General features: G+C 37.3%; 1 protein-coding gene across 3 annotated transcripts in view; it reads left to right on the top strand.

The window, feature by feature from the left end:
* ncapg (non-SMC condensin I complex, subunit G) overlaps positions 1-23,355 on the top strand; it is a 61,755-nt gene that overhangs the window by 22,680 nt on the left and 15,720 nt on the right. For 2 of the 3 annotated variants that reach the window (XM_043694233.1, XM_043694225.1), the window contains exons 6-15: positions 108-192; positions 2,820-3,012; positions 6,534-6,683; positions 7,883-8,023; positions 9,959-10,082; positions 13,339-13,428; positions 16,334-16,513; positions 17,832-17,942; positions 19,207-19,326; positions 22,228-22,467. In XM_043694233.1, the coding sequence (XP_043550168.1) occupies positions 108-192; positions 2,820-3,012; positions 6,534-6,683; positions 7,883-8,023; positions 9,959-10,082; positions 13,339-13,428; positions 16,334-16,513; positions 17,832-17,942; positions 19,207-19,326; positions 22,228-22,467 (1,434 nt within the window). The remainder of the gene's footprint in view (positions 1-107; positions 193-2,819; positions 3,013-6,533; positions 6,684-7,882; positions 8,024-9,958; positions 10,083-13,338; positions 13,429-16,333; positions 16,514-17,831; positions 17,943-19,206; positions 19,327-22,227; positions 22,468-23,355) is intronic. The other variant, XM_043694241.1, reaches the window with a different exon arrangement.

Genomic DNA, 23,355 nt, shown 5'->3' with positions numbered 1-23,355 from the left:
TTATATTTTTAAAATTTACATGATACAATTTCTATCACAAATATGTTGGCATGTGGCACAAACTTGGCATGTGATTCAGCAAATTTATCAATTATCTGTCCATTTAGGTTTTAGCAGAAAAGATCCATATAAAAGCATTTTCCATTGCACAGAGGGTAAAACTACTTACGCAAGGTTTGACTGATCGTTCAGGTAAGTTATATACATGTAACATAGCTAATAACAGAGTTAATTTCAAAGCCTCCCAAATTTTGTATTGTGTAGCTGTGCAGACTTTGAAACAACATTCATTGTATTTTAAGATTTTCTAAACAAAAATTGTAAGCCAAAGTTTACAGCCTCACCAATAGAAGTGTCTCCGGTTTGAAAATATTCTCATTAAGCTGGCAATCTATTTTTGCTTCAGCCCCATTTTCTTTTAGTTTATAGTATCTAATATCCCACATCAGGAAAATGGTGCAGTTCAAGTTGGTGAACCTTCATATATTTCAGCAAATATTTTGTAGTGAGAAGAAAAATTGTTTTCCTTAACCAGCATGCAGTTCTGGATAAGATGCAATCAGTAATCCAATAATCCTTATCAATAGAATTGGTAACACCATCTTGTGAAATGGGTGAAACGCAAGTACGGTCATTGCACTACATGCTCTACTCCATTTTTTTTGCTACACTGCTGCAAATCACTTCCAGCAAATTTGGTGTGGCAACAGTTCATAGAACAGGTCGGAAACTGTTAAACCTATGCCAACTTCAATACAAAATCTAAACCACTCCAACCTCAGTCATAGAGGAATAGAATACAGCGAATAAACTCATTCTAAAGGATCTCCAACTCGTTGCTGGCTGCTTCTCTGAAACATTTAAAGAAATGGACCTTTCCCAGAAGAGCAGAAAATTGACATCATCATTCAACCTGTAGATGAAAATAGGACTCTTGTATATTTTTATAAGCAGGTTACCTTTTATAAAATGTCATTCACAAAGGTGTTCCACTACTTGGGGTATAAAGAAATATATTTCACTGAGGAGCATTCAGTGCTGGAGCTATTTGGGGAAGAAACTCAAGACGAGCGTGTGGATGCTAGCGATGAATTAAAGGAGTTTGTAAAGGGAAATTTGATAGGATTAGAGGCAAGGAGGGAGTTACAAAGAAAGAGTGGCATGAGGCCCTAAAGTATTTCAATACAATAAGGAACATTTTGAATTGGAGGTTGTAGGGGACCAGGATTCAGTATAGATCAGGAAATGTTGACCAATTCAAATTTGAAGTTATCTTACCATTGTGTGTAAGTTTGTTTTTGGTTTGTGGAATCAAGCCTTTTAGATGGTACTATTGTTAATTTTTGGATTGGGCATTTCCACTGTTCTTTGTGGCCAACCTCCCACCTTCTATCCTTGCAAAGCTTGAATTTGAGACTGGGCTGCCTCCATCGTAACTCGTGTAGGTCCATTCATTCACCTGTCCTTGCTGACCTATGTTAGCTCCCTCTCCGGCAATATGTTATGTTAAAATGGCTTGTCTCTGTGTTGTTGGAGTTGGAATGTACATTGAAGGATCCTGGGGCAACCAGAAGCCTTGATGAACAGACATAAGTGAAAATTGCTCTCGAATTTAAGCCTCCAATTGGCTGATTCAGTGATGCTTAGAACACTTCATGATTGTCCCCAGCTCTGAACCTTCGTGAAGAGCTAGGCCAGATATGATGGACTTGTCTGGATGCATAGCCAAAAAAAGTCTAACATAGTCTAAAACTGTTTGTCTCAACTACTCAATTGCCCACTGCCTATACACCCTCTATCTCACCTACTCAATTAAAGACTTGCCCTTGTAAAAAGTAACTGAATATGACAAGTGGTATCGTGTTTCCTCCTTTCATTGAGCCAACTTTGGTAGATTTCCTGCATTTATCCTAAACTGCCTGTTTGGTCCATTTCTGCTTTCGCTGGGATCAGAATATATGTCTGAAAATGGGTATTGTTACGATGTAATGCCACTAACCAGAAGATTTGGCCTTTCCAGTTTGAAATTATCATAAGTGTTTTACAATCCCGTTGTTGTTTTGTCAATTCCTTTGTTGGCTCTATCCTTACAATCCTCTGAAATCTGTGATTGTGATTGTTCAATCTGCTGTTTTTATCTCGCTAATTTTCAATTGTTCTACCATTTCCAGTCAACTAAATTCTAATCTCTGGATTAAGAGTTTTCTTAAAATTTTCTTTTCTGGTCCTAATATCCCTTTGTGTAGCTTGGTATCGCATTCAAAAGTCTTGAAGTGCCTTTTAATATTTTATACTTATAGAAGTTCGATATAAATGCTGGTCTGTTATTTTGTATCTTTGGAAAGAAGCTTTTTTTTTAGCCATTGTTGATAAGGTTGATTTTTGGTAGCAGGTTGGCTTTTGCACTTCTTGAGCAGAGTGCTGTATAAAAGCTTCACAATGGCTCAGTGGTTAGCACCGATGCCTCTCAGTGCCACGGACCAGAGTTCAATTCCAGCCTGGGCGATTAACTCTCCCAGTGTCTGTGTGTGTTTCCTCTGGGTGCTCCGCTTTCCTCCCCTAGTCCGAAGATGTGTAGGTTAGGTGGATTGGCCATCCTAAATTGCCCATTGTGTCCAAGGATGTGCAGGCGAGGTGACTTCGCCATGGGAAATCTGAGTTAGGGTAGGGGGGTCTGGGTGGGATGCTAGGAGGGAGAGTTAGTATGGACTCAATGGGCTGAATGGCCTACTTCCACACGAGGTATTCTATGTTCCTGAATGTATATTTATCTGTTCAAGTAATGTGATTGTTTATTCTTTATATTTTTAATATTACAGATGCTGTGAAAGAAGTGGTACAGAAAAAGTTGTTGCCAGCTTGGCTTCGCACAATGGAGGGCAACATTTTAGACTTGCTCCACCGTCTGGATGTGGAAAATTGTGTTACTGTGGCTGAATCTGCACTTAATGCCTTGTTTGCTCAAACCCCTCTTGAGGATTTGGTTGAAAAGTGTCAGAGTCTAAATCATGGGTGGGGCAGCCTTTCTGTACGGAAAAAAGAATTATTTTGTACATGCTTATTTAATGTTAGTTGGCTGATGTCTGTTGAGGAACAATGGGATTTGGAAATACAAATTCACAGACTACAAAATGTTGAAATCATGTCAATAACAACAGCAAATCAACTAGTAGGTTTTATTTCTTCGAGAATAGAATTTGGAAATTTTCTTAAGTTTGTATTGAACCTTGACTGGTCCATGGTTAATGTCCTCTGTTGTGGTCGCCACATTTATTTTATAAAACAAAAGGCTGTGGAGGCCCTTGAAGATTCAAATCTAACAGATTTTTGAAATAGTGATAAAGTTTGGTGCAGAGTGGAACAAAATTAAAGACTGTTATTAGGAGAAAGGCACAAAAGGAAAACATCGTGAATTTAGTAGAAGCTACTTTGTCCAGAGAACAAAATGTGGGGAAAATGTGGATTTCATTAAAACAAGATCTAGTTGATGTTTATTCCATAGATATATTGAGGGGCAATAAAATCACCATACGGGGGAGAAGGGAATAGGGCATTCATTTATAAGAAAGAATAGATGTATACTTGTATGAATAGATCAGTTAAGCTACGTGACTTGAATCTGTTCGGTATACTCTATGTAAAAACAAGCATAATTTGCCAAGGACTGCTGTACTTGTTTCAAAATTCCCTGAAAATCTATGGCATTTCCTGTCTGTACTTAAATGCTACCTTGTTACCAGATTAAGCAATTCTTCACACACATTGCAATTTTACTTGAACAGGGCATTTGTTTCTTAAACAAGATCTAAGTTCTGTCTTGCATAATGAGTTAATTTGTAAATGTGAAATGAAAATGAATATTGTCATAGTTGCAGAGGACCATAGACTGTGTTCTCATTAGAGAGAAGCAACTGGCAATGAGCTTAACCTGAGGGTCAATGTTTCTCAGGTGAGATTGGGAACGTGGAGTCTTCGTGGTGATGTCAGCCAGTGTGGGAATTGAATATGCACAGTTGTTGTCAATCTGCATCATAAATTAGCTGTCCAATTAACTGAAGTAACTGACCCCAACATTTTTAAAACTACATGTAATTAATATGTGAAGCCAATAGCAGTGTAAAAATGTTTTCATACTTCTCTTATCAAAGAACTTTATTCATGATTTTAGAATGATGATAGAAAATGTCAGCATCATTACCTGCTGCCACTTTTTCACGCTAACACTTAAGAGATCCTGTTTTGCTGATGGAGGTGGCCTTTGAAAGAGAGATTAATCTGAGGTCCTGTTGGCCCAGTTGTTTAAATGTTAAATATCTCGAAACTAAAGTAGTGATAGACTGCTCCTTAACCAATCTCCATCAAAAATATTTTGAGATAATCTTTCTCTCTACTCTGAAACCTTGGTGTATCTGGGAAGCCAAGCAGGCCATGAGATCCGTGGACTGTTCTACCTTGTGGTTAGGTCATGGAGGATATGTAGCTCACCCTTACTTGGTTTGCCTTTGATCCACATCTCTCAGTAGCCTCACATGTTAAATTTTGTGTTGAAATTTCAAATTGATCTGTATCTTCATTTTCTTTTTGGGAAATAATTCCACCTTTCCAATCCTCCTTATGTGAAAAAGTATTTCCTGATTTCACCCTAATTTTGCTCATTTTAAATTTGTGCTTTGATTCCCCAAAAGAGAAGCTCGATATTCTGCAGCTATTGTATCAAGCTAAATGTTACCAGATCATCCTTCAACGATGTAGCTTGCATTTCCAAATTTACATTTATGCAACCAATGCTCTCAATTTAATCTGTTAAACCCCCATATAATTTTGTGAATCTGTGCTGTACCCCTGCCACAGCTAGAACTGAATTAAATATTATGATGCATGGTATGCAAAATGACTCTTGTGTTTGCCTATGTTGACAGTTAAGATACTTTATTACTTATTATTGTAAATTCATAAAGCCAAGTGATTAATTATATTCAGTGACATAAGGAGTTGTATCATGTGGACGGTTAGTTAGAGCATCATATTATCTCTTTCCTGTTACCACCGGAAAAACAATAGCACAGAGCATTTGTCCGACTGTTGGTGTTTTGGGTTCTCTACGTCAAATGCCATGCTTATATCTATTCATCCAAAATGTTCACTATGCATCCTCCATATAATTTAGGCAGCAAGACAAAGTAAGATTATCTGATGAAGGGTTGATAGCAATTTCATCTCTTGAGTGAGAAAGCAATGGGTTCAAATTCCAGTCCTAGCTTTTAGCACACGATTAAAACTGACACTTAAGAGCAGAGTTGATGAGAGGCATTGTTGATGTCTTTTAGATAAGGATTCAGTTTAAATTGCCTATCCAATGTTCAAGTGAATGCAAAAGATCACATTGTACAATCCAAACTTCTCAGTATCTTGGCCACGTTGTGCCCTCAACCAACACCACAACCAAATTTATAAATTCATTTCTTGGTAATTTACCAAGACCTCTCCATAGCACTTTCCCAACTCTCATCCCTGTCATCTAGAAGAACAAGGGCAACAGATATATGGAAACACTTCCACCTGCAAGTTTCCCTCTACATTGCTCATCATCCTGATTTGGAAGTATATTATTGTTGCTTCACAGTTATTTGATCAAAATGCTAGGACTCAATGGTAGCACTGTGGGCTTTCCTACACTAAATGAACTGAGGTGATTCAAGAAATAGCTTGTCACCTGTTACCCCTCAAACCATTTTTAAGCTAGTAGCCCAGACCGTAACTTTGCTATTCGTTTTAGGTAAGTGTATAGTGGATATTCCCAGAGTGAATTAGCTGATTCGACTGCCAGGTTTTAAACAAACCAAATTTATTTACAAAATTATGAAATGAAACGCAAAGCACAAAGTAGAATACTGGAAAGCTTATCCTATCCACAAACCCAACAGACTATCCTGATGTAATGATGCAGTCCCAATAAACTCCTCCCTTAATACAAAGAGTAAAAATGAAACAAACCAGGGCTTACAGGCTTGGAAGATAGAGACACGGTTACTGTACTGAATTAAAAACTCTAATCTAAACGAAGGCTAGCTACATATAAGACATGAAAGCCTTAGACCGGAGGCATTATCTGTTAGGGGTAAACAAAAAGGGCCCCAATAAACCTTTCAAACCTAGCCGAGTTGGAGCCTGGCAAATAATCCCCTCTCTGGGGGATAAAAAACCTCAAAGGAATAGTAACCTTATAAAAAGATCAGCATTGTGACACATAGTCTTGAACAGTTCAATGGGCAATAAATGCCAACGTGCAATTGAACCCACATCCCTAGAATAGATTTTTAAAAATTATAATACATACTTTAGTTGCTAAATTGTCTTAAAAGCAGTGACTATGTTCCCAAAAGAATAAGTTGTAAATTACATTTACATGTGATGTCCTAACTCTCTGGATGTTTTAGAAATTATAATTACTTCTTCAGCATAAGGCAATGATTTGTAACTTCTTTGATGCCATATTTCAACCTGCCTTGTGAAAATGTTGTCTTATCTTTCAGAAAGGTGATATCAGCAGAAAGTCTTACTTGTGAGAATGCTCTATATTGGAGGTGCCTCTGCAAATACATAAAGTCAATGGGAGATGAAAGGGAAGAAGCCTTAGAGAAACTTTTACCTGAAGCAGCCATTTATGCTGCATATCTCTTGAGGTACACCTCTTGAAATTTCTTATGAATCTAAAATATGATGTTGTCAGTCTTTCCAAACCTATTTTGGTTTATGAAAAGGTTTCTCATTTAATTTTCAGTAATTTCCCATGTCTGATCTGTTTTACACTGCCAGTTTCCTCACTATATAGCTCTTGTATAATTACAATTGTTGACATTGAAGTATTTTGCTTGGTGCATGTAGAAAATAATGTATGTGGAATATAAAAGAGATTTGCGTGTCCTTGATCATAAATTGAAATTATTGCAACAATAGTTGGTGGCAACAATTAAAGTAAGTCTGATGCTGTTGAATTGAAAGTTTGAATTGATCTTGAAATAAAGAAGCAATAGTGCTGGTTTATAATTAATTTTTGTCTGATGGAACTTGAGTACTGTACAGTTGCCACATTATGAAAGGATAAGGGATCAAAGGTTATGGGGAAAAGTGGGAAAACGGGGTTTTGGCCATGATTGAATGGCAGAGCAGACTCAATAGCTTGAATGGCCTAATTTCTGCTACGTCTTGTGGTCATTGCAGCTATTGAAAGGATAACTGATGAAAAGCAATAATTGAGAGGATGAAGGAATTGGATTATGAGAAAAGTGTAAATTAGGGACAAGCTTATTGTAATAGAGACTAAAACGTCATGGCTGTCTATGATTCCAAAAGGGCCAAACAAGGTAGACTAATAGTTAATTCAGCTTGTCCAGCACAGCAGAACCTGAAGCCACAACCTGGACTTAAAGGGGGATAAATTAAAAACTAATTATTTCAGTGAGTGAGTGGTTAATCTATGAGTAGCTCACTGCAGCAGGCAATGGGACAAGATAGAATTGATTTATCAGATGCAAGTTATACTTTTGTTGAAACGAATAATATTTTGGCATACAGTGTGCGAACAAGTAATTTGAAAAATTAATGGTGTAGCAGTCTCTGAAATATGTAGTTCGCTAAGCTTTCCAGCACGGGGAAATGCTGCTTTCCTCATCTTTGGCTCTGTTGTGGAGTAATTGATGGAGATTGACCATTTTGATTAGGCAGTGACACTATTGTTATGTCATGTGACTTCCAGGAATGATGGTGATTTGCATTAACCTTCATCCTCTTTGTCTAGCAATTCATATCTGCAGACAACTTTTAGGGAACATCAAGCTAAACTTTGCAGTGACATTTGCAATGTTCTTCGTTTTGTAATTAGCTACCTGAAAAATCTTCCAATACTGAATGAATCACAAAGAGCTGACTTTGTGCAAATTGAAGAAGTAATGAAGAAAGAATTCATTAGCCAGCAGCTGATCATTCTTGTTGGTTGCCTGGATACATCAGAAGAAGGTGGCAGGTAATTTTTGTTGTCATTTCTTCGAATTTATCTGCACATATCAGGTATTACAGAGGAATCTCAATGATCCAGCATTCAATTGTCCGAATATCGGATTATTCAGCAAGATCTCAAGGTCCCGATGCTTGGCTAAACTATGTTATCCGGCATTCAATTATCTGGAATTCGGTTAACCGAACGAAATACTCCCCGCCCATGCCTTTCATATAATCAAGGTTCCTTTGTACTTAAGTTGAAAATCTTAAGTACGTTAAAGATGCATTAGCCTCAGAAATAAATTCATATAACTCCTATAACTACTGTTGAGGTAATCGAAGCTGGATGTGAGTCTCTGAACCATTTTTATGTACTGTATAACAGTTTGTGTTTTATTAATTCTGCTTCAGCATTGGAAATAGAATGGAGCAAGAACTAAAAGCATATGTGTTTAAGTATTCTTAACAGCACACACATTGTAAAATTATCCAAAGGTAACATCAAATGCTAATAATTAAACTTAGTGTCAAGACATGAAACAATTTTCTGTATGGGGTGGGGTATAAAGCTGCTAGCTATGGATTAACTAGTCATCAAATGACACAGCACGGATGAAGGTTATTTGCCCATCATGTCTATGCCAGTGTTTGGTAGAGCTATTCAATTAGTCCCACTACTTTGCTCTTTCCCCAGAGTCATGTGACTATTTTTCTTTTAAATACTTATCCCATCCCTTTTGAAAGTTATTGTTGAATACAAAGTTGTGCAGGTCAGGTGAATTGGCCATGCTAAATTGCCCATAGTGTTAGGTGTATTCGTCAGAGGGAAATGGGTCTGGGTGGGTTACTATTTGGAAGGTCAGTGTGGACTTGTTGGACTGAAGGACCTGTTTCCACACTGTAGGGAATCTAATCTAATCTAATCTGTTTTTGACTATCCTTTTCACGCAGTGTTTCGTAGATCACAAGTGTCAACTTGTTTCTGATTCTTTTTTCTTAATGTATTTCTGTATCTTCTAATTTCTGACCCATATGCCACTGGAAACCATCACCTCTTAACCTTTCATATTTTTGAATACTTCTATTACATCTCTCTCTTTATCCTTGTGTACTTGAAGAATACTAGTTTTTTTTCTAGCTCCCCCACCAAACTAAACAGAGGTTTCCTAAAGTGTTGTGCCTAGAATTAACCACATTGTTCCAATTGTGAACCAAATAGTGCTTTATATAGGTTTGGCATAGCCTCCTTGCATTTGTATTCTATTCCTCTATACATAAGATTCCCTTTGCATTTTCAATAACCTTCTGAACTTTATCTGCCTTCATCAAAGGTTAGCATTCATACATCCCTGTCTCTGTTCCTGCATCTTCTTTAAAATTGAGCCATTTAGCTCATTTTGCCTATCCTTTGAACCAAGATGTATTGCTCCATGTTCTCAATTAAATTTAACCTGTTATGTTCACGTATATATTTCACCAGTCTGTCTATACATATTCTTCAGAAATCTTACTATTCTTTTCATTGTTTGCAACATTTCAGAACTTGCTATCATTTGCAATCTTTGAAATTATACCCGGTACACCAGTGTCCAGATCATTAATATATGCCTATAAATGAGAGCCATGGTTCAAATACTTGCCTGGTTGGTAGCAGAATAATTTTCCTTTAATGTGATAATCCCCTATTCATCAAAGCTTTCTGACTCTTGGCCAATCTCAAATCCATATAGATACTGCCCCTTTAATCCCACAATCTTCAATTTTGCTAACATGTCAGCTAAGTGATACTTTATCAACCATAAACAGATCTGAAGTTTTGACCTGTGGAGCTGTTTTGGGAATCTTTCTTTTATTGCTCAAGACTCAATGGTGGGGAAAAGATGGAGATGAAAACCAATATTGGGGAGGTGGTCTCCATCTCCAAACTTTTCTATTCTAATTCTGTTGTCTAATTTATTAGGAAATGTCTGCTGTCAGTGTTGCAAGAAATTCTGATCTTGCCCAACACACCAAGTTCCCTTATTGCGTTGCTAATGGAACAATTGCTGTCCGTCCAGAAGGATGATGACCGGAGGATTCGACTGGTAGGACTGTGCTTCTTCTGTGTTTTTAATTGTGTCAAAATGACTACCTCCTTTAATACAGCAAGGTTTATAATACATTTTGCATCAGTTAGTTTAAAACAAAATTCTCCTATACTTTTGGATTTGCTTTGCCATGGATATTTTGCTTGTTGTGAGACCATTTAACATAATCATGTAATTTCAAACATGGATGAAGACGAAAATCAGATGTCTCAGATGATATATATTTTGTCAAGAAAATGTGGGTAGCACCAGAAGGTGCAAATTTAACTCCTTTCACCAAAAAGAATGGTGACAGTAATTTAACATCAGTTATTGAAACGTACTTAGAAAAGTTCAAATTAATTAGACAGTCAATGTGGTTTGTGAAAGGAAAGTCAAGTTTAACCAGTTTTTTGGAGCTCTTTGAGGAAAGAACATGTGCTTTGGATGAAGGGGGTCCAATAGATGAGCCATACTTAGATTTTCAGAAGGCATTTGACAAGTTGCCATGTGAATGGTTATTTGGAAAATGAAAGGTCATGTTATAGGCAATAACATATTGACATGGATAGAAGAGTGGCTCGCCAACAGGAAACAGTGAGTAAGCTTAAATGGATTACTTTCTGGTTGGCAAGCTGTCACTAAAGGTGTACCATGGGAATCGGAACTGCAGCCTCAGCATTTTACGATTTCTTTAAATGACTCTGGTGAAAGACTTGGTTGCAAAATCCGCTGGTGAAACAAAAGTAGGGAAGAAATTTGTTTAGATGTAATAAGGAGGGTCAAAAGGATATAATACTTAACTGAGTCAGAAAGATCTGGTAAATGGGGTGTAATGTGGGAAAGTGTGAAATTGTACATTTGGCAGATAGAATGGAAAAATAAAAGTGTATTTTGTAATTGGTGAGAGATTTGATGTTGAAATGAGGCATCTGGGTGGCCTTGTTATGAAACCCAAACATTAGTATTCAGGCGCAAAAGGTTAATTAGGAAAGTTAATAGAATGTTATTGTTTATTGCAAGGGAAATTAAAAAAGGTATGGTGATTGTTTCCCTTCTGCATTGTTGAAACATCATCTGGAGTACTGTGTGCAGTATTGATTTCCTTATTTAAGGGAGTACATAAATATGATGGAAGCAGTTCAGGGGTTTATCAGACTAATATCTGGAATGGGTGTGTTGTTTGATACCAAAAGGTTGGACAGGCTAGGCTTGGACCTGCTGGAGTTTAGAAGAATAAGAGTCAACTTGTTTGAAGCGTAGAAGATCCTTAGCTGTCTTTCCAGGGTAAATGTGGAAAGGATGTTTCCTTTTGTTGGAAATTCTAGACCTAGGGGCCACTGTTTTAAAGATAACAAAATATTTTTCTTGAACCTAATGAGTCTTTTGAAACTCTGCTTTTTGAGGAACAGAGTATGAATATATTAAGCCAGAGATAGATCAGTTCTTGATAAACAAGAAAGTGAAAGCTTATTTGATGTAGTCAAGAATGTAGAGTTGAGGTTTCAATCAGATCAGGCATGATCTTATTAAATGATGGAGCTCGCTCAAGTAGCCTATACCTGCTCCTAATCTGTATGTTTAGATTGCAAAAAGTCTTTCTGCCATCTTCACATCATGGCATTGGTTTACTTAAAGATCATTAGACTTATTTGATGAGTACTGCAAGAAATATGCTCACAAGAGTCAGTCTAGATTTGTTCTAATCTACCATTTGATAGGGACATCACAGGATTGTGGAATTGTGGCATTAAGCAACAAATTTCAGATCTCAGTCAGTGCCTGCATCTTTTATGGTCATGTTGCCTCTTCATACATCCCTCAACCTGGATAGATCAATTGAAGGCAGCCATGTTATATCTATCCCATTGCCAATACCTCTGCTGCATACTGTCTATCTCCATATATGTGGTTCCTGATCTTATACTTTAGGTTATAACCTTGGTTCACTGATTTCACCTGATGTTCTGTTCAGAATTCTGCAATGTATAGAATGTTGTATACAAAAAATTAGAACATTTTACCCAACCATAGCAGATCAGTATTGGCACAACCATGACCAAGGATACATTGTTGCATATTTTCTGATATTGCCCAACCCTTCATTTGTCAAGGATGCTGGAGGCCATTGGAGGAGTTATAAGCTTAGCTAATTATCTAAGCCATCAATACTGTGTGGACAAGGAATGCCTTATACGTAAAAGCTCAATTAACCTCTTTTTGACCACTAGAAGGTGCACTGACCAGTGACAATGCAGCTATGATGTCAAAAAAATTGGTGTCCACCCTTCTGTAGGACAACTGCTTCTTGATAATTTAATGTGTAATGTATGCATGAATCTCAGGGGGAAAAAAAAGAACAGTGGTTTTAGGGCCCCTTCAGATCACCAAACTGATCTATTATTGCTGTAACCTACTAAAACATCATAATTGTCACTGTATTTATTTGCAGATATTTTGAGATTGCAGTATAGCGACTACACCAAGGAAACAATTTAAGGATTGTACAATTTATTTTTAAAAAATCAAACATTTATTTTGTAATCACTGGAAAGTAGAACCAGATTTAATCAGTGAAAAATACATTTAGAGTAGGTTTATTCGTAAGAGTTGCTTTATTTGCCAATAAATGTTGCAATGATTTTGGCAGGTTTTAAAGTGAGACAAAAAAGTGGTAGCTTATGTGCAGCGGAATGCTGTCTTTTATGTCTGTGACATAACAGCAGTTTACATTCCATTGCTCCTTTGTAAAATAGCTTCTGAGGTTCGTATCCCAGGCATCTAAATGATAGTGGATGCTCAATGCTTGCATGAACATCTCAGCTCCAGCTTCCTGCTATCAATTTTGATGACATCATTTTAGGAATACATTAGAAAACATCTTGTATAGGATGCCAGGCAAAGTTACAACAGAAACTGAACATTTTCCAGTAGAGCAGATAAGTAGAAGACCAAATCACCTCTTGGGAGTGGAATTGAGAATTTAATGGCTCACTAATGTCGACTTTAATAAACAGACAAGATGAAAATATTAATTTAACAGGAAATACATGAATAATACCTTGCATGAAATAAATTAGCATTTTGGGAAAGATAGACATTCGGAGAGCGTGATGCCAGGCTTCTTTTGTGAACTTGCAAGTCATCGTTTAGCAATTGTCACTGATAAAGGACTGCCTTGTCAATTACAGAAATGTAGAACGTATATACATTCATAATTGAATTTGACTGTTGAACAACTGTTCAGTTTTAATTATTTGATTTGTTACCACAGGTTGCAGAGATAATATCAGATGTTCGGGAACCAATTGTTCATACTGAAGCATTGGAGAATGCTGATGAACAAAGGAAAAGACAAGTTGAGGTATAAATATTTAGGATAGCAATTGTTATGGCTATGCATGGTTCGTAAATACAAAGTACTATTTAAAAATCAATGAGACATTTTGGCCTTTTTAAAGATCCTTGAAGGTTTTGTTTTATGATACATCTGAATTATAAGTTAAACAATGATGTGCAATATTTAGAAATTGGTTAATTTATTTACTGGCCACAGCTTTTGTAGAATTGATTTAATTGCTTTGAAAATTATGGCTTTTTCTCACCTGTCATAAACCTAGCCATATTCTTATCAGAGTATAGCTAATTTAACTTAATCGCTGCATTATATAGCCTGTTTGAAAGGAGACTGGTGTAATTCCATTCCTGCTAAATGCTGTCTATTTGGTAGAGTCTTCAATTTTCCTGGAACTAATTGCAGTTCCTTCAGACACAATTCTGTGTGGCACTAGCCATCTGAGAATGTTATTAATCATTGTCACCTTATTCACAACAACCCACACATCCTGTGGATGAAACTTTACAAGCTCGTTGAAATTATTTGTGAAAGTACTTGAGATGATGGATTATTTCAAATTAGCAGAACAGACAATGAAGATAAATTTGCAAAACGATAATGATTTTGGTAAGATAATTAGGAAAAAGTTTTTACTTGTTTGTAGTGTGTGATGAAAGGTATACTTAATTTATGTAATTTTAGGATTTGGAATTTAAAATACAGGCAGGTGGATGTGGGTCAGTTCTGTGAAGATAATTTTTTTTAACCAGGTCAAAATAATTTGGAACAGTGACTCAAGTGCCTCAATTTGAAGAAAGCATGTGACTGCAGTAAGTACCTGACAGAAGTGTAGTGTTAATGGATGGACCATTTATACTACTCCATTTTACAACAGACTCGAAAGCTGTTGGTTTAGTTTTGACTTTAGAACAACCATTCAAGGTCTCTGATCAGAAGGGAGAACTATTTCTCCCAGCAGCATCCAGCTTTTAGTTGTGTGGAGCTTCTAAGTCAGGAGAGCTTGGTAAGAAATCTTCAAGTTGTTCAAAAATGAATAAATTTAGGTCATTAGAAATGCAAGCATTTTAATGTGAGCAAACACAAAGGAATCACACACTGTTCCTGCCATTCAAAGAAAATAAACTGGGATGAATCAGTTAAGTTAAAAACTTCGAATCATGATAGAAATGAAACTTCTCTGGTATTGGGTATCAGCAAAAGGATAGTGTAATGAACAGGTGAAACTTTGTTTTGTTGTTTCTGTTAAGATGTTTCTAACTGTCTTAGGCTTTTTGAGGTTTTTTTTCTCTTTTTGTTTGTGTCGTGGTTATGTTCTTAAGAAATATCTGCAGCCTCGTGAATGTGTTCACTGATTAACCACCATAGTAACCAACTTCTAAAATTAAACATAAGAACAATCAAGCCAGGTTTCAGAGGAACCTGTTCTGAGGAAGGGTCACCGGACCCAAAATGTTATCTCTGATTTCTCTTCACAGTTGCTGCCAGACCTGCTGACCTTTTCCAGCAACTTCTGCGTTTGTTTCTGATTTACAGCATCCACAATTCTTTTGGTTTTTATTTAGGCCAGGTTTCATTTTGGGATCTAGTATTAACTTCAGCTGGGATCATAATAAGAGTAAAATAGTGTCATCAATTTAAAATTCTTGTGAAGGGATTGGGAGAAATGTTTTTATTTGGGTTTCCACAAAATTAGACACCTAGCTCCAAGGAGGAATTGAGGCAGTGAGTATTATGTCTTTTAAGGGAGGAAAATTAGGATTTGAAGCTGAGAAAATACAACTTGGAGTAGACCATACAGCAGTCAAGTTACTTTTGGTTGGTTCCAGCAAGGAGCCATGACCGATATGAGGAGTTGCATGTTTTCTTTTCTCTTTCATGGTATGTGGATTTTGCTGGCGAGTCTTTTCCCGAATTGCATGTGAGAAGGTGATGTAAGGCATCTTGGAGGACCTCATTGTGGGTCTGCTCTGAGGCCTGGCCAGGCTGGCTGTAAACAGGTGCAGGCAGTGGGCTGTGGAGGGAATTATATCTGCTGACTATCTTCTGTGGTTATGTTTGTGCCCAGGAGACATTGGAGAGAGAGCATGTGGTGTCTGTCAATACTGGTGATGCCTTTAGTGAGAAGTGGGCACCATGGACAAACGCAGACACATGCACGCCCCTTGCATTACCCATATTGGGCTGTGCTTGTAAACATTCAATTGCCTGCACCGTGTTTTTACTGGTGGTGGTTATTAATTCAAAAAAAAAAGCAAAGAAGTCACAGTAATTTTGGGGATGAGAAGGTCGCTCAGTTTGGAGTATGAGAAAAAGAAAAACAAGGGAAGACGATGGTGAGCAGCTGCCTTGAACTGCTGCAGTCCAGCTGGTGCAGAAAATCACATTGTGCTGTTAGAAAGGAACATTCAAAATCTTCATTCAGTAACGGCAAGTGAGTCCATGTTATGGTGGTGTGTCCTTTGGAGGGAGTCATCTAATTGGTATTGTTCCCATTCATCAGCTGCCCTTCTACTTTTGGATGGTAAAAGTCATTGGTTGTAAGGTATTGTATAAGGAAGTTTGCATGTTATTGTGGTGTATCTTGTATACAGTAGCTGTCCCCTTTATCCTGATTAAATTCTGTGTAATCAAATTTGCTTATAAATGTATTTCTCTTGTATCTCATGAAATATTTTAACTTCAAGTGCTTTTTATATTACAAACTTAAAGACAATGTAGTCATTATTAGGGCCTTTCTGAACGCCATTGCAACTTCAACACATTGCAATTGAGGAATACAGAAGTACTTACAAGGCAGTTTAGTTGAAATAACTTTGTCATGCAAATACTTAATAGCTATCACTAAATTAATGTGAATGCTGGGGCAATGTTAAGTCACATACAATTATTTTCCTTTTCTACTATTTTGTAGCTTGCCAATATCAAAGTTCAGCTTGTAGAAGCCAAGCAAGCACTGGAGGATAGTATAACTCGGCAGGACTTCATTCATGCTTCGGTGCTGAAGCAGAAAATTGAAGAATTAGAAAATTGCAAAATTGAGATGATAAAAGCAATTGAACAACCTGAATGCAAAGAGGTTTACATTGAAAAGGTAATTCTTTGTAAGATGAAGTAAGTTTTAATAACAAACTACAGTCATCATGTAGCTTGTAAAGTAGGTGTAAATATCTGTATGCAGTGTAGTTGATTGCATTATAATCTCATAAATTACTGTTTAATTATATTAGTGAATTATACCATATTTCTCTCCTTTCACAGTGCGTCTCCCTGCCCTACCCTACAAGTACAGATGTCCTTTTAGTTAAGAATGAATTGTTATAACTTCCCCAAAGGTTCGAGAGTTTATCAATGTTAAGAAAATCACTCATCAACTCTGTGATCATGTTAACTTTTAGACTAGAAAACTTTCCAGGTCAGGTGGAGGCTTTGTCATTTGAAACCACCCTTTGTTAATATTCCCTGCCCTCACTGCAATAACATGAATTTTGTAGTTTCTACATCAGGTATTTTTATTAACTGTTATAAAAGGAGCTGCTAACTAATGGAGCACTGTGCAATTCTTGTTTTGTAGCATCAAACCTAAATATTTTTCACTCTTATGAACCTTCAGAGATTTTATTCCCTCACTGAGCTAATTTCAAAACTGAATTTCGTGGTGAACCTCTTGTGATTCATTACATTATCAACTTTGGTAAAGTTTTGCTATGTTATTTTCAAAGAAAAAGACATTATTTATCCAAATAAAATCTGAAAACAATTTTGTAGAATAATAAATAGCTTATAAAATAAAACTGTGTTTAACCAGCTAAGCCATTCACATGATAATTTTGACTGCTCTGTTCTGGGATATCGGTATTGCTGGCAAGGCCAGCATTAGTCGACCATCCCTTTCCTGAAGGTGATTATGAGATGCTTTGAACTGCTGCAATCCATCTGGCATGAATTTTCTTTGGTGGTTTGGGACAACTCAGGTATCTATCAGGCCATTTCAGAGATCCTTCAGAAATCAACCATATTGATGTTGGTCTGGAGTCTCTTGTAGTTGCGGACAGCCCAGTTATGGACCAGTAGATATCCCCTGAAGGACTTTAGTAAACTGGCTGCGTTTTTACAACCGTTGATTACAGCATCATGGCCATCATCATTGGGACTATTTTCCAATTTCAGATTGCATCAATAATTGGATTTTAAATTCAACCTATCTTCCAAGCATTAGCCTGAGCGTCTGAATTGCTAGTGCAGTGATGTAACTATTATATTATTATCTTTTTTTGACTTAGTCAAAGTAGTGGCAAAAAGTTTGTTAATGTTTGCAGTACGATGACCTTTCCATGTCAAATTTAAAAGGGTGTTTTATCTTTTGACTTTTCATCGACTGATAAATTTTAACTTTTCTTTCAATGTAACAGGATGATCCTGAAACTATGTTAAAATGTCTGATCATGTGCTATGAGCTTCTCAAACAGATGGCTGTCACAAAAGGAATAGGTCCAACTCTGAATGGAATAAAAGATGCTTTGGTATGGCTGACACATTTATTATTTGGTTTATTTACTGTAATCTAGTTTATAAACCTATGTCTATGTAAATGAAATAGCTACAATTTAATACAGGAAACACATTTTGATCCTCCTGTTAGGATAGCCAACCTTTTATACCCTGGTCAGCCACATTGTGTACTACATGGGGAACAGTAGTGGTCATTGTGAATGAAGTTGGGGGCTACGTTAGAGTTGGAAGCGGGGAGCCTAATGCGCAACTTTACATCCATCTTCCATTCATTTATATATCTTCAAAATTCTTTCTCACCAGCAATTTTCATTCTGATTTGAAATTTATTCAGCAGTGCTAAATACAGCAGTTTCCAAATCTGAAAGTTTAAACAGAAAATCTCAGTCATTATTAATTCGCTGCCTGGAATCAAAGGTGACATTGCCAGCAAGGTGACGTCTTTGAGAAGTGTCTCTCCTCATCAGAGGCCCTTATTTCATTCCTTTTTTTGTGAACCTCCATCAGTGGTGTTTGTTGTTTTGCAGTAAGGGTATAAAGAAATTTTAAGACTGATTGATTTATTTATTTGATTTATTATTATCACATGTTCTTAAGTACAGTGAAGAGTTTTGTTTTTCATGCAGTACAGGCAGATCACAAGATACAAGGACTTACAGATCATAGGGTGCTTAGACAGACCGAGATATACACCTGTATGAGGTGCACAAAAGCAAGATTCTCAGGGATTATCAGTTAGTCTCATAGTTTAATTGCTTAAGCTTTAAATTTAATAGAATTCTTATCTCCACATTATTGCTTGTTTAGAGAGAGGAAAAAACTTTAAGCTGAGCAACTATTCACTTACGTAATGCTACAGTGCTCTTATCTCACTGCTTGTCTCTGGCTCCCATATGTAAAAGGTCAGATTAGCATCACTTCCCTCACTGCACCAAATTTGCCCACAGAACAAATTCCCAAGCACACGGTTATGAGTTGAGTTCGAGTCACTACTATCTGAGTAGAAGGCACAATTGAATAACTAGAAGAGCTAGGTACAATGAGAGGTGTAAGATTCTGCTGGGTAGGAAGAAGTATATTAAAGTTTTTTTGTTTTAGGTACATGATGCTAATTTTATTAATATCTAATGTTGCAATGTAACTGAGTCCCAGGAGTATATTTCTTTATTAAGTAATTGTAAATACTTTACATTATGTAAGTTATTATGTAACATTGCACCTCACAATAAACATTTTTCTCTTTCCAATGTATGTACTCTATTTCTGTAATTTTAGATACTGCCAAGCATTGCAAATGTCAATCCTGCGGTAAGAAACATGGCGGTCTTGTGTCTGGGCTCATCTGCATTGCACAACAAAGATTTTGCAATTCAGCACCTGCCACTGCTATTACAGGTAATTAGTAGGCCAGTTGAAAGTCCTTCACTACAATTCTTACAGGTGCATGGCATTTGTAAATAGAATTCCAGGACTGTTCATTTAACATTGCTATGGGGATCAGGTGCACTTCCTTCAGAGCTAAAATGTACAGCAATGCAATTACCAAAAATACGTTATTTTGTAGGAGACTAGGTAGGAAAAGGAGGCTCTGGGAGTTGGTGGGTTATGGAAGATGTATCGTGGAATTTTTTGGTTCAGTGACTTTTCCCATTCGTTTTTAGAGTCATAGAATCAAAAAATGTCTACACAACTGAAAAAGGCCTTTCAACCCTGCTGGTAAAAACAGCCACCCAACTATTCTAATCCCATTTTCCAGCAATTGACCCATAGTCTGCTTTTGCAAATGCACTTCTAATTGCTTCTGAAATGTTATGAGGGTTTCTGCCTCTACCACCCTTACAGGCAGTGAGTTCCAGATTCCAAACATGTTTGAATGACAAAAATCTTATCTCACACCTCCTCGGAACCTCCTGCCCCTTAACTATAATCTATGCTCCTGATGATTGATTCCTCCACCAAGGAGAAAAGATGCTTCCTGGTCCTCAAAATTTTGTACATCTTAATCATGTTCCCCTTCCCTCTCCTCTACTCCAAGGAAAACAACTCCAGTCTATCCAAGTTCTCTTAATAACTAAAACTCTCCTGCCCAGGCAACATCCTGATAAATTTCCTCTACCCCTCTCCAGTGCAATCGCATCCATCCTATAATATGGATTTTGAAACTGCATACAAAAACCTAGCTGTGGCCATAACAAACTTTTTATACAGTTTAAAACTTTGCTTCTGGGCCCATTCTTGTCCTTTTCCATAACAGTCTTGAATCTATCATGCTGCATAATATTTTAATAGTGTTTGTTTGGATTTGGAAGCACATAGTGGTAGAACTGAGATGAATATGAAGTTTACCTCTCTAGTAGATTCTTGGGATTACATTTTTTTCAGTGGAGACAGGAAACAAAGTCAGTACTGATTTTAATGTTTTGAATCTGCCCAGGCAAGTGTCATTAATTGGAGTTTTCATGAGGAACACTGTTAATTGGCATTGGGACAGAGTTGATATCTGGCTGGTGGTCTATCAAAGCTGGAAGGTTAATCAGATGTCTTCTATTTGGAGAGCAGTGGCAGGTTATGATGACAAGCAAATAATGGAGAGGGTGTTTGAACATGCAGGCACCTTCTCACCAACTCTACTAAAACTTCAATAGAAAATATTTCCTTCCGTCGGTTTCATTTAATTGCACTTAACATTTTAGCCTTGATGAACCTAATCAGATAGACATTGCCTGGATAACCATGTGAGCCCGATCCCACCTCTCCTAAAAAGGCAAACATTGGCAACCCAGAATGCCAGCCAGTGCCTGTATTTGCAGACTCCTTCTGGCTAGATTTATGCCCTGAAAGCCTGAAAATGCAGTCCTATACTGAGAGGAAAGAAAATATTGGTCCTGATGGCACGCCACTGGAGATTAGGGACCCGTGCTGGGGGGGTTTTCAATGTTTCGGCACAAACGGATTGAATAGAGCAACTTTCAAAATTGCTGCAATTTACACCTGGTTGTATCCAAAGTAAAAATTCTCACCTAGCCAATCAAGATGATGGTGATTTTTGAGGTGAGTTTGGGAGTTTGGCCATTTCCTGAAATTGCAGTCCAGCCTTCTGAATGGCTGAAACTGCCCATCATGTTTTCATCCCTCAAAGTCTGATGCAGGCTGAAGTCAGGACTATTGCTTCCTCAGGCAGGCTGACCTGAAATGGATGCTTGTGGATGAAGTGGACTGATTAGAAGGCCCACCTGTGTTTGCTGCGACTCTGTTCTGAAGTGAGCACTCCTAACTCTTACCCCTCTATTCTGCCTCCTTCCTACCTGCCCTCCATTGTGTCCAGTCACCCACTATCCACTATGTACAGAACTCTTGAGCCTCCAGTAACATTGGGAAAGCTTTGAGATGTGCCATAGAATTATCAAGATAAGCAAACAAATATCCATTCAATAACCATTTCCGAAAGCATAAAATTGTCAAGATGAGCAAACAAATATTCATTCAATAACCATTTCTGAAAGCATTAACCTTTACGTGGTCTGAAATTTTCAAGATGAATAAACCCAGAGTACCGTTGAAACATGTGTTAACAACACCTGGGCTGAAATTATTAATGGGGTTTGGACCTTAGCCAGGCATTCATAATGGCATTACATTGCATAGCTGTATAAAACAAACCTCTACAACTGAATGCTTAAACACTTTGAAACTGTTGAAAAAGCTTAGCTTTCTGATCAAGCTTTATTGCAAGAAAACAGTTGCAGATCAAATAGCTCAGCCATTGTTCCAACTTCAGAACAAGGGAACTATGTCTGAACTGTCATTTGACATAAAAGGGTTAGACCATGAGGCAATTTATATTGTTAGGTTCATAATCATCATCACTCCATTTAAAACACATTTAACCTATTGTACAGCATTACATTATAACATGAAGTTGTCAACATCTTGTGAACTCAAATTTTAAAAGATTCCTGGCTTCAAACTAGGGCTCTCCTGTGAATCAGAACTGTTCTGAGATTGTATGAGCCATTGTCACCTTTTGAATTTGGCTAACTCCATCAAAGATGCTGGGAGTATAAAATCCCCATCTCTGCTATGGAACCAGTAAGATTGAAGTGGTGCACGTGAGGCTCACAAACCATCTTGTTTCCTACACTGCTAAAAGTTGACAGTGATGGGAATGGATGCAAGAATCCCAGAATCCATTACTGCCTACCTCTTCTGCCTGCTCATTGTGGGGGTATCATGTCAGGAAGCAAAAATCTAAGCTCACTCTCCAAAGAAATCGCATACTTTTGTTTTAAATTATAGATTGCTCAACTCGACATGATTAATGTGAAAATCAGTGCACTGCGAGCAATATTTGACATTCTGCAGGTATTTGGGATTGAGGCTTTCAAATCTAATCCTCCTAAATCCCATGAACTGCAAAATGACGAAATTGGGAGTGAAATTGAAAAATCAAAACCTGAAGAATGCGATGAGTCTACGATGGAAACTGACACAGTCAATAGTATCCTTACCCTCCTTTTGGGATACTTGGACAATGAGGTATGCTTTTTGAAATGCATTCTTAAATTAGATTGATGCTTTAAAGTTGAAGTGAATAGCTGGTAAGGTAAAGGATTTTTAGTAAGCTGTCTTGTTTCTTAGAGTCACATTTCCAGGAGCTTGGTTCTTGGGTGATCTCAGTTTCAAGGCGTCACAGGTTTTTCTTCTTGGAATTTCTCACTTTCAAGGTATTGTTTTATTTGGTTGACTGGGTAGGGTTGAAGAGATATGTGTGCTTTCACACATTGAACTGAGTTTCAGAGCAGGGGGATAAAGTCAGCTGTACTAGATATCTGTGCCCAAGCCATTAGGTTTGAGCAGTGTCATCACCAAGATAGATTTTATAGAAAATATTCTCAAATATATGACCACCTGGAATGAAAATTGGCAGTTTGCTTTGCCTGATGCAACAAATCAAATTCACAGCTCAAGAGGGCAGCATTTTATCAGCTTAAAACTTATTTCCATATACACGTCTGGGAGATAAAGCATGTGCAGTGGAAAGAGAAAGCCCAAGAAATCCAACAATATGTCGATCATAACTTGCAAAGCTTTTTTAAAGCCATCCAGAGTTAGAATTGGATAAATCCCCTTTATATGCAGGATGTTGTTTCTCTTTGAATGTAGAAGTGATACTGGTCATCAATTTTGGTGAGTGTTTCAGAAGCAGATGAACTGAGTTAAGGATAGAGACACATTTGTGTAAATTGAATTGGACAGGTATGTGAAGAGGAAGTTGTGGAAATGGAAACTCAGCATTCTTTATTATTTTCTTTGCTTTCAAGTGGGCTGTTGTGCTCTGTATGGATAAGGAGATAGCACTGGCTGCATTTTCCATGTGGATCACAAATAAATGTCATTCTCTGCTGTTTGCATCCAGCTCCTCAA

The sequence above is a fragment of the Chiloscyllium plagiosum genome, chromosome 1 (genome assembly GCF_004010195.1).
Source record: "Chiloscyllium plagiosum isolate BGI_BamShark_2017 chromosome 1, ASM401019v2, whole genome shotgun sequence".
In the NCBI taxonomy this organism is placed as follows: Eukaryota; Metazoa; Chordata; class Chondrichthyes; order Orectolobiformes; family Hemiscylliidae; genus Chiloscyllium; species Chiloscyllium plagiosum.
The sequence above is the reverse complement of the archived record's forward strand: the minus strand, read 5'-3'. Positions and strand labels throughout refer to the sequence as shown.